The sequence below is a fragment of the Schistocerca piceifrons genome, chromosome 2 (assembly GCF_021461385.2).
Source record: "Schistocerca piceifrons isolate TAMUIC-IGC-003096 chromosome 2, iqSchPice1.1, whole genome shotgun sequence".
NCBI classification, from domain to species: domain Eukaryota; kingdom Metazoa; phylum Arthropoda; class Insecta; order Orthoptera; family Acrididae; genus Schistocerca; species Schistocerca piceifrons.
Window position 1 is genome coordinate 310,555,771 of NC_060139.1, and position 14,641 is coordinate 310,570,411.

At 43.3% G+C, this 14,641-nt stretch overlaps 1 protein-coding gene across 1 annotated transcript in view; it reads left to right on the top strand.

Annotated features, from left to right (window-relative positions):
• Positions 1 to 14,641, top strand: part of LOC124773703 (superoxide dismutase [Mn], mitochondrial) — a 45,874-nt gene that overhangs the window by 11,826 nt on the left and 19,407 nt on the right. The window contains exon 2 of the mRNA XM_047249424.1: positions 14,499 to 14,633. Coding sequence (XP_047105380.1) covers positions 14,499 to 14,633 — 135 coding nt within the window. The remainder of the gene's footprint in view (positions 1 to 14,498; positions 14,634 to 14,641) is intronic.

Genomic DNA, 14,641 nt, shown 5'->3' on the forward strand with positions numbered 1-14,641 from the left:
TCGATATCTCGGGACAGGAATAGTTTTGGAGAAAACAAAAAAAAATACTTGTTTCTTACTTACTCCTGAATTGTAACATATGCCTGAGACTATGAAGGTAACCCCACCCCCTGCCTAGAGTGATACAGATTATGCCAGTACTGTTCTTGCTACATCTCCCTTCACGAAGGACATGGCCAAGCAGCCATGCGACCTCAGATTCAGCATCGTGATTATAAAATCACCCAATGTCGTGGCAGCATTCTCGTTTCCTCCTCCAGCTGTGAAACTTGCCACCAAACTTTCACGTCATGGGGTGAAGTCACCAGCTACACAACTGGCAGGCCAGAAAGGACAGAAGAAATACTTCCATGAAGACTTCCTTCATCACTCCAACCAACCAACATCTGAGCCTTCTTCTGCCAACCGGAAAGGCTTTAAGAAGTCAAAAAAAGACAAACGGTCTTCTCCTTCACTGACTCGGATATCCTGTTTGATGATGTCGCCATGTGATACCCTCGCCCAGCTGACCTCCATGTCGCCGGTGCGCACCACCAACCATTTTACTGCCCTGAACCCCAGAGACCAACAGAAGGAGAATGCAGACACCTCTGTAGATCTCATGGAGCTGGATCCTTCAGCCCCCTGTACCAATGAGTTTTTGAAGGCTGGCACTCGGCAGCCACTGAGGTGACACCCCTTCATTTTTTCCCACTCCCTTTTTTCGTCATGACTCTCCTCCAATGGAACGTTCAGGCCTTTGATCCAACAAAGAGGTCTTACAGCTGCCCATGGAATCACAGCGTCCACTTATTCTCTGTGTCCAGGGAGCAAAGTTGTGTCCTCACAACCGGTTTGAGCTCTTGCATTTCTTCCTGGCTGCTTTGACCTCCCTCCCCTCGCCCGCCCCCTCCATGGATAGTATTCCGTCCCACGGGGGCGTCATGCTGCTCATCCAGGATGATGTTCGTAGTCAACCCATCTCCCTGACTATCAAACTGTTGCAGTCTGCATTTTCTTTCCTCGCTTGACATTTCCCCTTTGTATCGTTCACAACCTTCCATCATTTGGAGTCAACGGGCCATACTTCCTCCAGCTTATTCGCAACTCCCTTGTCCCATTGTGCTGCTGAGGGACTTTAATGCGTTCACCTAAACTTCATCCCCTTAATGTGGCAGCACATACGTTCCTTTCAGACTCCATGCACACCTATTCCTGTTTGGACCTCTCATTCTACGCTGCCCAGCTTGTCCATTGTTTCAAGTGGTCTGTTCTCTCAGACACATACTTGAGTGACCATTTCCTATGTGGTGTCCAGTTGCTGACTCCTATCCCACCTACGTGCACACCCAAGTGACAGCTTACTAAGCCAACTGGGAGCTTTACCCCTCCCTGGGGATCAACAAACATTTCCCCAGTTGTGATGACCAGGTAGAATAACTTACAAATGTTATCCTTAGCACCGCAAAACATTCCGTTTGTCGCATTTCTTCATTACTGTGCCATGTCCTGGCCTCTTGGTGGACTGAGACGTGCTGCTACACAATTCACCCGTGGAGACATGCTCTCCATATTTTTAACTGTCATCCTGCAATGGCAAACTGCATTCATGATAAACAGTTGTGTGCACAGTGTCATCGCATTCTTCAGTATAGCAGAAAAGCTAGCTGGATTTCCTTTACTAATGATTATAAAGCTGATAGCACTAATCACTTTGATCTGTCGGTCAGTAGATAATAAGGGCGATGAAAGCGATGTTGTACGTCCTTTCACGCATGTATATTAAGCCTGTTACATTATTTGACCTTTCACGTCAACAGCTATTAGAACATAAAGGTTGTTTGTCTGTTCCATGCTATAAGCATTCACAGACCTCACTTGATCAAGCCACATGATTCAGTACCTCAAGTACCTGATTTTAAGAAACTAGTTTAGCTTTAGGTTCTTTTTACACTGTTTTGGTTCGTATCCCATAACACTATTCAAAATGACCTCTGTCAGTTGTTAGATATTAAGGGCGATGAAGCCGACGTTGTGCATCCTTTCACGCAATTACATTAAGCCTGTCATACTGATTTGGCCCTCTTCTGGCCAATAGCACTTAGAATTTAAGATAGTAACTTAACACGCTTATCCAACCATAGTCATCAAATACTATCACCATCCCTAAGTAATTGAAAAATGGGTTATTCATCCCCCATATATTTAGCCTGCTTCTAGCTGATGGTATTTTGTCTGTCCTGCGTGCATGCATTTTGACCATCCGTGGAATTTGCTATCCCACATATATAGTTTAAGCCTATCCATGTTCTATAGTTCTATAAAATTGTCCTCGAGCTAGGACATTATACGTACACACGCATTAACTTCCTGCGCGTTTGACCTGGTCATCAGATCACTTGCGTAACACATTTTATGCCAATCACATGGAAGAGGACGATTTCTCAGTTTGCACATGCGTGTTCCTTTCTGACATTCTCACAGCCTAGCTGCCGGCTCCACTTCAGTTTACTAGAGAGCCCATGGCTCACTGAACGTTGGCTGGGGTGAGGAAGCATGCTTCTGACATTTGAGCTAAGTACAGCTATTTACATGGTACACACATACCATCCATTTTACATTTTATGTGAGTCTTTTGCCCTTTTGGGCATTCTGTATTAATGTTGGACCATGCCTCTTTAGGCAGTTTGTAGTTTTAGTGTGTTCCGAAGAAGGCATGGTTATCCGCACCGAAACCTAGGTCAACATCTGGTTTCTATTTGCAGTGTAGGCGGATTCTTTATAATCATTAAATTATTCATCATTGCTGATGTGCTTCTCCTTTTGATAATTCTTTTAAGTGTTCTACTCCCTCTTCCATCTTGTGGGCCAACCTCTGATGGCTCTCTGGGACCAAGATCCATTCCCCAGTTTCCAGTCTGGCAGTAGCAGATGATGTCATAGTAGACTCTATTGCTATCTCCAATATCTTGGCCCGCTATTTTGCAGAGATTTGAAGCACCACCCACTATCACCCAGGCTTGCTGAATCAGAAACGAGTGGAGATGGCTCGGGCGATACCCTTCTCTTCTCAGAACCCTGAATGCTACAGTGCCGCCTTTACTATGAGGGAGTTAGATCATGCTATCACTTAACAATGAACTTCCGCCCCAGGGCCAGATGATGTTCACATTCAGATGTTGCAGAACCTTTCTCTAGCGGGCAAGCACTTTCTGCTTTATACGTACAACCACATCTGGGCAGAGGGCACATTTCCCAGATGCTGGTGTGAAGCCACTGTCATAACCATACCTAAACCAGGTAAGGGGACACACTTTTCTTCTAGTTATCACACCATCTCTCTCACCAGATGTGTTTGCAAGGTGATGAAACATTTGATTCATCCCTGGCTGGTATGGTGGCTTGAGTCTCGCAATTTACTAACCACTTCACAGTGTGGATTTCTAGCCTGCTGTTCTGCAGTTGACCATCTCGTCACTTTTTCCACCCATATCGTGAATGGTTTTCTGTGGAAGTACCAGACTGTGACTGTGTTTTTCGATTTGGAGAAAGCCTACAACACCTGCTGGTGGACTGGTATCCACCATACTCTCTACATGTGGAGCCCAAGAGGCCGCATGCCCAGTTTCCTTCAGAAATTTTTATATGACGGAGTTTTCATGGTATGTGTGGGTTTTGCCTTGTTGGACACCTGTATACAGGAAAACGGCGTGCCTCAGGGTTCTGTCCTGAACATCATCCTCTTTACTATTGCTGTTAACCCTATTATGGCGTGTCTCCCACTGGGCATTTCCGGCTCCCTTTTCATTGATGATTTTGCGACCTCTTGCAGTTCTCCATGGACTTGTCTCCTTGAGCAGCAACTTTAGCGATGTTTGGATTGTCTTTACTCATGGAGCAATGACAATGGATTTCACTTTTCCAATGACAAAACCGTTTGTATCAATTTCTGATGCAGTTGGTTTCTTCCACCATCTTCACATCTTGGTCAGGTTGCTCTTTGTTTATTGACACTACGAAATTCCTGGGGCTGATGCTTAATATGAAACTCTCTCGACCTCCCACGTGTGTTACATGGCAGCTCACTGCATGCAGTTCCTCAGTGTCCTACGTGCCCTCAACAGTACTTCCTGCATAGTGTATTGGACCACCCACCTCTGTTTGTACCGGTCCCTTGTCCATTTGAAACTTGATTGTGGGTGCTCATGCAGAAGCTGCCAAACTACTGCTGTCATAATGCCGTGACTTTCTCGTCAGCAAGTAGGCATGATGTTTGACTGCCATGCATGGCCACCCATCCTATGCCTTCTTCTTCTTCTTCTTCTTCTTCTGCTGCTTTGATGGTTCCTTTGATCGCCAGTATGGGGTGCGTCCCTCTTCTGTGTTACTTCCTGGAGTCCGCTTTCGGCACCTGCTACGGTGGCTTAACATCACATCACGTGCAACTTTCCCAGTTGGTGTGAACCCTTCACCACCTTGGCTTTGTGAAGCTGCCCATGTTAACCTTGGCCTTCATTCGTTTCTGAAGGACACTAATCCAGCGTCAGTCTATCGCCTTCAGTTTCATGACCTTCGCATGGAACTTCACAATGGTACCTATGTATACACTGATGGCTCCTGGACTGAAGTGACGTCGGGTGTGCCTTCGTCATTGGCATGCGTGTCTTTCGATATCAGCTTCCGGCCCACTGCTCCGTATTTACAGTTGAGCCCTTCACCCTGTATCAAGCCTTGGAGTACAGCCGGTGACAGAGCCTTTTCAATTGTGTCCTCTGCTCAGACTCACTCAGCGCCCTTCAAAGTCTTTGTACCCTAAAGCAAAACTAAACCAAAACGTTGTCCATTCGAAACTAGACTACAGGTGTTTCGTTTATGCCTTTGCATGTCCGTCCCTCTTATGCTGTCTGAATACTATCCATCATCATGGCATTCGTTTGGCCACTGGTGCCTTTAGACTAGTTTGATTGAGAGTCCATATTCAGAAGGTGCCGAACTACTATTGTCATCCCACCGTGACAGCCACCCGTCTGATGCGTCCTCTGATGAATCCTTTGGTCGCCAGTATGGTGCGCGTCCCTCTTGTCTGTTACCTCCAGGAGTTCACTTTTGACTCTTGCTCTGGCAGTTTAACTTCACACTACCTGCTTCTTGATGGGTGTGAACCCTTCACCACCTTGTCTTCTTAAGGTGGTCCAAGCTCACTTTGGCCTCCTTAGCTTTCTAAGGCTGTACTCCAGCCTCACTCAATCACCATAAGTTCCACGACCTTCACGTGGAACCTCACGATAGTACCTTTGTGTACTTTTATAGTTCTTGGAATGATCATGGTGTCAGGTGTGCATTTGTCATATGTGCAGATTATTTTCAGTATTGGCTTCCGGAATGTTGCTCATTATTTACAGCAGAGCTCTTTGCCTTGTATCACGCCACGCACTACATCCAGTGACACAGGCTTTTCAAATGCGTCATCCGCTCTGACTCTCTTTGTGCCCTTCAGAGCCTCTGTGTGCTGTACACCATCCATCCCTTAGTGCAATGAGTCCAAGAAAGCTGTCACTTGCTCAATCTTGATGGAGCCACTGTGATGTGTATGTGGGTTCCTGGTTATGTTGGTCTGATGGGAAATAAGGCCGCTGACACTGCTGCCAAGGCTGCAGTCCTCGTACCTCAGCCCACTAGTTCTTCCATTCCCTCCGATGACCTTCATGTTGCCATCTGTCTGCAGGTGGTGTCACTTTAGCATCACCACTGGTCCTCCCTTCATGGCAACAAGCTCTGGGGAATTAAGCCTCTCCCAGCAGCTTGGACGACTTCCTCCCGGCTCTCTCTCTGTGAGGAGATAATTTTAGCTAGGTTGCATATTGGGCTCAGTCTTTTTAGCCATCGCCATTTGTTAAGTGGTGCTCCACCATGACTATGTGCTCATTCCCTCAACCTTTGGCAGTTTGCCATTTCCTGATGCAAAGCCTGTTTTTTAACCACTTATATTCTCATTTATGTTTGCAGTCCGAGTTATCGACTGTATTAATGAGCGATGTGCGGGCTGTCGACTGCATTTTGCCTTTCATCCATCATAGCAATATGGTGAAGGACATTTAATCTTTAGTTCAGGAAACTTGTTTCTCTGTGGCGTATTTTATGGACCTTTCTCCTAGTATCTGTTTTTAGCTCTCTCTCCTTCCATCAATTGGGCGTAATGCATACTCAGTTTTAACTCCCTTTTTGTCTTTGTGTTTATGGCTGTGACATGGGCGCGAATGACACAAGTTTTTGCATCCTAAAACAAAAAACAAAACACACACACTTGCACACTCAAACACAACTCTTACATTCTGCATGCTACCTAAATTCCATAAACCCAACCATTCGGGACATCCCCTCACGACTGGTTACTGTGCCACAATATCTGATTTCATAGGCCAACACCCTCAGCCTAGTTCCCACAACCTACCCTCCTATATAAAAGATACCAACCATTTCTTCTGCAGACACTCCTCAGTTCCTTTTCCTTTACCATATGGTGCCCTGCTTATCACTATTGATGCCACCTCCATTTACATTAACATCTCTAATACCATGGCCTTACCACTGTATAACACTAAATTTCCCAGTTTCCAAAATATTCCAAACCTTCAGCCACCTTCCTAGTCGCCATGACACTGTATCTTCACCCACCCTTACTTTTCCTTTGAAGGCATCACATACAAACAAATCTGGGTTACAGCTACATGGCAGCATCCTATGCCAACATATTCATGGACCATCTAGAGGAATCCTTCTTAGATGTTCAGAATCCCAGACCTCTCACCTGTTTCAGATTCGTTGATGATATCCTCATGATTTGAATTGAGGTTGAAGACAACCTATCCACATTCCTTTAGAACCTTAACACATTCTTGCCCATTTGCTACACCTGGCCCCACTCAACCTCAGAGATGGCCACATCAGTATCTCCATCAATATTAAACCTACTAACTACCATCAATACATCCACTTTGCTAGCTGCCACCCATTACATATGAAGAAGTCCCGTCCATATAGCCTGGCTACCAGTGGCTGTTGCAATTGTAGTGACGAATGGTCCCTCTCGAGATATACCACGTGTCTCACTGAGGCTTTCACAAACTGTAATTAACCCCCCCGCAACATTGATCAAAAACAAATCCTATGCCTTCTCTCCAGTCACCGACCAACTCTCAAAGTCCCACCATCGGGCCACAGAGGAGCATCCCCCTCATGACTCAGTACCACTCAGGACTGGAACAGCTGAATAACATTCTTCACCAGGGTTTGACTATCTCTCATTGTGCCCTAAAATGAGGAATATCCGACCCACGATCCTTCCCACCCCTCCCACAGTGGTATTCCACCGCCAACTGAACCTACACAATATCCTTGTCCATCCCTATACAACCCCTGCTCCCAACTGTTTGCTTCGTGGCTCATATCCCTGTAGCAGACCTAAAGGCAAGACCTGTCCCATACATCCTCCCACCACCACCACCTACTCCAGTCCAGTTACAAGCATCACCTATCCCATCAAAGACAGGGCTACCTGTGAAACCAGTCATGTGATCTACAAGCTAAGGTGCAACCATTCTGCTGTGTTCAACGTGGGCATGACAATCAACAAGCTGTCTGTCCGCATCAATGGCTTCCGATAAACTGTGTCCAAGAAACAGCTGGAGCACCCTGTTGCTGAGCACGCTGCCCGTCTTGATGTCTTCATTTCAGTGACTGCTGTCACAGCCTGAGGCATTTGGATCCTTCCCATCCACCAGCTTTTTCTCAACTGTGCAGGTGGGAATTCTCGCTGCAATATATCCTATGTTCCTGTAACCCTCGTTTCCTCCATCTTACCCATTTAACCACTTCCAACACAACACAGCCCTCTGTTCCACCAACACACCCATTGTCCTTTCACTTCTCTCCTTTTCTCTTACTCCCCCTCCCCCTCCGCATTCTGCCACCCATCTGACAACCAACCCCCTCCCTCCCGACTTGCCTAGCTGCCCTACCCTTTACCCACCTTGTCCCTGGGTGCTCCCACAAGCAGCACTTTACTATCCCCCCACCCTTACCCTGCTGTCCCTCCCCCTCCTTGCCCCAACCTCCTCCTCAGCAGCCTCAGAGACTATGGTCGTCTCTCTCTCTCTCTCTCTCTCTCTCTCTCTCTCTCTCTCTCTCTCTCTCTCTCTCTGTGTGTGTGTGTGTGTGTGTGTGTGTGTGTGTGTGTGTGTGTGTGTGTGTGTGTGGGGGGGGGGGGGGGGGGGGGGGGGGGGAGAGAGAGAGAGAGAGAGAGAGAGAGAGAGAGAGAGAGAGAGAGAGAGATCATACACTGTGAGATCAAAAGTATCCGGACACCCCCAAAAACATAAGTTTTTCATATGAGGTGCATTGTGTAGCCACCTACGGCCAGATACTCCATGTCAGCGACCTCAATAGTCATTAGACATCGCGAGAGAGAGCAGAATGGGTCACTTCTTGGAACTCATGGACTTCGAACGAGGTCAGTTGATTGAGTGTCACTTGTGTCATACATGTTTAAGCGAGATTTTCAAACCCCTAAACATCGCTAGGTTTAGTTTCTGATGTGATAGTGAAGTGGAAACGTGAAGGGACACATACAGCACAAAAGCGTATAGGCCGACCTCATCTGTTGACTGACAGAGACCGCGGGCAGTTGAAGAGGGTTGTAATGTGTAATAGGCAGACATCTGTGCAGACAATCTCACAGGAATTCCAAACTGCATCAGGATCCACTGCAAGTACTATGACAGTTGGGTGGGAGGTGTGAAAACTTGGATTTCATGGTCGAGTGGCTGTTCATAAGCCACACATCATGCTGGTAAATGCCAAATGACACCTTGCTTGGTGTAAGGAGTGAAAACATTGGGCGATTGAACTGTGGAAGAACGTTGTGTGGCGTGACAAATCACGGTACACAATGTGGCGATCCGATGGCAGGGTGAGTGTATGGAGAATGCCCGGTAAACGTCATCTGCCAGTGTGTGTAGTGCCAATAGTAAAATTCGGAGGCAGTGGTGTTATCGTGTGGGCGTGTTTTTCATGGAGGGGGGTTGCACCCCTTGTTGTTTTGCATGGCACTATCACAGCAGAGGCCTACACTGATGTTTTAAGCACTTTCTAGCTTCCCACTGTTGAAGAGCTGTTCGGGGATGGCGATTGCCTCTTTCAACATGATTGGGCACCTGATTGAGATGCACAGCCTGTCATGGAGTGGTTACTTGATAATAACATGCCTGTAATAGAATGGCCTGCACAGTCTTGACCCGAATCCTATAGAACAACTTTGGGATGTTTTGGAACGCTGACTTCATACCAGGCCTCACTGACTGACATCAATACCTCTCCTCAGTGCAGCACTCCATGAAGAATTGGCTGCCGTTCCCCAAGAAGCCTTCCAGCACCTGATTGAACATATGCCTGCGTTAGTGGAAACTGTCATCAAGCCTAAGGGTGGGCCAACCCGTATTGAATTCCAGCATTACCGATGGAGGGCGCCGCCACGAACTTGTAAGTCATTTTCAGCCAGGTGTCCAGATACTTTTGATCACATAGTGTATGTGTGTGGTGCCTATTTCTTATGAAGGCTTTGTTGGTCAAAAGCTTACTTTCTGACAGTCTTATTGTTGTACCTTCCTGCAACTCAATATGTTTGCTATATGCTGAGTGGCGGTTACTCTTTTCATTGTATTGTCACATTATCTGTATTTCTCAGTTTTCTCCAAGAAAAGTCCTCTGTGCAGTTGCACAGGTGTATTTGGCTGATATCTTGCATTTTGAAACTCGAACAAAAAGTTCTTGGCATGATCTTGTAGACATGGGATTGTGACCTGTAACATGTCCAAGATAATTTGTCTACAAGTCTTCAAATTATAGTTGTTCATCACTCATCTCAGAATTTGTGTAGATGAGAGAGTATACTCCAGGTGTAATTTGAAAAACTTGATTTCAATACGTGGATATTTGTACTTAAAAAAAGAAAATCTTCCTTTACTGTCACATTCATGTAATGTTTCTGCAAACTATTTTGCCAGCTGCTGGGCCTATATAATAGACTTGATATCCTTCATACAAGGTAACAAAATCACTTGTGAAAAAGTATTGTATTCTGAGCAGATTAATACCTGTAAGTTTACAAGGTGTTTTCTTGTCTCCTAAGAAAATCCACTTGCTACCTTCTAGGCAGGCTTTCCCATACAAGCTGATTTTTTTGAGTGGCTGGAAGGAAGCACCTTCTGTACCCGAGAAACTACATGGCGGGGGCTGAAGACATATGATCATACCTGAGAAGCTCAGATCACCAACTCATCTTCACTCACTGTGGATTTTAACTTAAGCCTGTACTTCCTTTTCATTTCAGCTTCGTTCTTACAATGTTCAATTAAAATTTTTGAAAGAAGATGCCTTAGTCTTCATGTTTTCCCATATTTTTCTATTATTGTCTCTTTCTTTATTTTTATGGATAAGCTGTCTTTCCTGGCATCTTTCTGAACTTTTCTCAAAGTTCTCTCTGTTTTGTGCTGACATTGTTTTTCCTGTTTTCTGAATAAATAAGAAGTCATTTTTGGTTAAACCATTAATTCGCTTGTTACACCAAGCAATGTAACTTAAAAATACCGAGTGTTAAATGGTTTAGATTTCAGTAATAATACAAAAAAAGTGTCCCAGATGGGATATACTTACTTTCAACACTTACATGTAGTTATTTGCACATTAAACACTGCTTTACTGGTCACTAGATGTATTTATTGGGTTTTCTCATTCCCAAGCTAAAGTCAAGAGAATTGAAATAAGTCTGAGGCTCAGTTTCACATGGAATCAGCCATTTATTGATTTTGGCCAAACATGTATGTAGGTGGAGAAGAATTTCTCATTAGATGCAGTGCCGGTAGGGAAAGAAATGAGGCACTAATAAGGTAGTTGTAAGAATGGGTTAGTGTTTTTAGTAACTTTATCACAAGAATTTGAACTTAACTGTTTGTCAATACAAAAAAAAAAAAAAAAAAAAAAAATACAACCCAGAAAAACCCAATTTTATACACTGGTTTGGGTTTTTAAAAAATATCCATGTTTTTCTCAGCTCAGATTCAAGCGTAAACTGTTTTCTAAATAAATTTGACTGGCAGGTTACAATGTTGTTTGCACGACTTAATGCGCTTTTGCTTGCTTGTCTGAGGGAAAGTGGTGTTATTTAGTCTTATTTATTTGTTGTTATTTGGTTTGTATATTGACTGGAGCTGCCCCCCCCCCCCCCCCCTTGCCCTTTCTCCATCTTCCTCACTAGCCTAGATATTTTGATTTTATAATAAATGTTTTGATACATGTTTGGTGGGAACTGATTATTTCATTTCAGCTTTATGGGTAATTGATGTTGATGATACCAGATATATCTTCACATTGGCATGTTACAGGTTATTTGTATGTATGGTTAGTTGGTAGGATGGAGTTTAGTTTAACTATATTGTTTGATTGAAGGTAACGTTACCAATTGTATTTTTTAAAGGAAAGTGCTGTAACTACCAGTCTCGTGTGTGCACCACTTTTTACTTCGCACGTGAAGTTTATGCTTGATTCAGCCTCTAGAGGCCACCTGACCTGCTAACATAATAGCAGTTGCGTGTGCAATATGCCAGGTGCACCTCCTGTTGGAACTGTTGGCTGTATAGGCCATTAGTTAGTTGTATATTGCTAGTTGTATTGTACCTTGTCTTCCCTGTGTGTGAACTGTTTGAGCGATAAATTGGCATTCTTGGGTTAGAACAGAAAGATTTATCATATGAGATTAATGGATTCTTTTTTAACTTTTATATTTGTTCCTTGTTTCAGTGGAGTTGGGGGGGGGGGGGGGTTGTCATATTGGTGTTTAAATTATTATGAATATATTTTTTATGATTGAATTGCTGTTGTCTAGTGTTTATTACAGTTGCATGAGACTTACAATTTTCAGTTTACTGAATGATTTGGTGCGGCTTGTTATGAATTCATCTCCTGTGCCATCCTCTTCATCTCAGAGTAGGACTTGGATGCAGTGTACTCTGTTATTTGTTGGATGTATTCTCCTACAATCTTTACCCTTTACAGCTATCACTAGTACCATGGAAGTTTGCTCCTGATGTTGCAACATCTCCTGTCATTCTGCACCATGTTCTTCAGTGTTTTTCTCATGTTTCTCTCACTGCTGATTTTGTGTAAAACCTCATTTATCATTCCTCCTAATTTTCAGCATCTTTCTATAGCATCCACCACATCCCAGATGCAGAACTCCTTTATTTTCCTGTGGTCCATGATTCATTTCCATATAATGCTGCATTCCAAGCACACACCCTCAGAAATTTCTTCCTCAAATTAAGGCTGTTGTTTGATTCTACTAGGTGTCTTTTGTCCAGTAATGCCTTCTTTGTGTGGCTAGTCCATTTCTTGTGTTGTCCTTGCTTTGCCTGTCATGTTATTTTGCTTCCAAGGTATCAAAATTCCTTCACTTTGCAAACTTCTTGGTCCCCAATTTCGATAGTAAGTTTCTCACTAATCTTGTTTCTGCTATTCCTCATTATTTCATCTTTCTTCATAACACACACAGTCCACAGTGGATGCTCCGTAACTATTCATTCCATTCAACAGATCCTGTAATTCTTCCTCACTTTAGCAATTTCATCAGTAAGTCTTGACATTGATATCCTTTCCACCTGAATTTTAATCTCAATCCTGGACCTTTTTTGTATTTCTACCATTTCTTCTTCAGTGTAGAGAACAAACAGTAGGCGAGACAGACTGCATCCAGTCTTACTCTGTTTTTAATGTGAGCATTTTGTTCTTGGTATTCCATCCTTGTTTTCCTTCTTGGTTCTTATACATATTATGTATTACCAGTCTTTCCTTATAGCTTACTCCAGTTTTTCTGAGAATTTTGCACATCTTGTTCTATTTTAGGTTGTCGATTCCTTTTTCTAGCTTGAGAAATCGTATGAAAATTTCTTTGAGGTCTCTCAAGTATTGCTTCCATTATCAAGCACAACAACAGAACTGCCACTCTGGTGGTCATTGTATCCTCCCTAAAGCCAAATAGACCATCATCTAACTGATCCTAATTTTCTTTTCCTTTGTGCTGTACATTATTCTTGCTAGCAATTTGGATGCATGAGCTGTTAACCTGGTAGCTCTATGGTTCTTGCAATTATCTCTCCTCGCTGTCTTTTGGGTGGCATGAATAATTTTACATCCTGACTCACAGATTCTTCACATCAACTTCAGTAGTCATTTGGTTGCTACTTCCCCCAGTGACTCTAGAAATTCCAAAAAATATTCTGTGCCTTCTTCCTTATTTGATCACAGCTCTGTTAAACTAAGACTAATATTGGATCCTTCTGTATCCGCCCCCATTAAATCTTCTATCACATCATCAGTCAAGACCTTCCACTCAGAGGCCGCCTGTGTACACTTTTCATTTAGTTGATCACTCCTCTGTTTAACAGTGGAATTAATCTTGCATTACAGATGATAAAAGCCTTTGCTTTTAACATCACTTTTTTTTCCATGTTGTCTGCAGTCTTTTCACCTTGGCTTCCCTACTTTTCCTGTTTATTTCATTTGTAGTTGACAAATATTATTTCATTTCTGTCCTGGATGAAGATGAATATGCAATACTAGTAGTTGCCTTTGACCAGTGACATAAGAAATGTGCAACAAATGCTGTGAACAATATGGCAGCTGCAACATGATATAATTACCAATTCCCTCCCCATCTCTCCACCTTTCTCCCCCAAGGTGCTAAGCTTACAGACCAATCTGTCACCACACCAGGTTTTCTGCTTTCACATTCGTTGGCTTTGACAGCTAACAACCGAACTGTGAAAATACACACTAAAAGGTGATGTCACAGCGCCCATTAAATTGTCACAGGTCAAAGCCACAGACTAGTATCGAATATTCCTCTTGCTCTCCTTTCTTTCCATAATCATTTTTGTATTTCCATCTTTCATCAATTAGTTGAAGTTTTTCTTCTATTACCTCTCTTGTGCCTATGTATACCATCTGTCCAGTGATTTCTTGGTTGCCATTTTGGGTTTGCAGGAGTTGCTTGTGTCTGTCATTTTGCTGATGCCATGGGTCAAAGCCAATACCCAATAGCGACTGTTTCGGTATTTCAGTCACTCTAGCCAGGACTTAAATTTACATTGTTAGCTAATAACAGGAATTTTTATTTATAAATGTAATTAATGTGTTCGAGTTTTGCTTAATTTTTGTAATTAACATTTCTTGGCTTAAATATGGTGAGTTTGTTAGAGTAAGCAACAACTGGGAAACTAATGAAGGGTTGAAGTGAGATTTCAGGATGTTAGCTCATTGTCATCACAGGAGGACAGTAAAGGTAGCAATGCCTTTAGTAATTGGAAAGTAGTTCCTATTATTACATGTAAAAAATGCCTAAAACAAACTTGATGAAGACATTTGTATTTCTGGTGTAACAGAAATGTAACTGGACTCTTATTTTTCAGATATAATGCAAATGTGATGTCTGCTGAGAAACGTCAAAAGCATACTTTACCAGATTTGCCATATGATTACAATGCATTGGAGCCAGTCATCAGTGCAGAAATCATGAAACTTCATCATTCCAAACACCATGCAACATACGTAA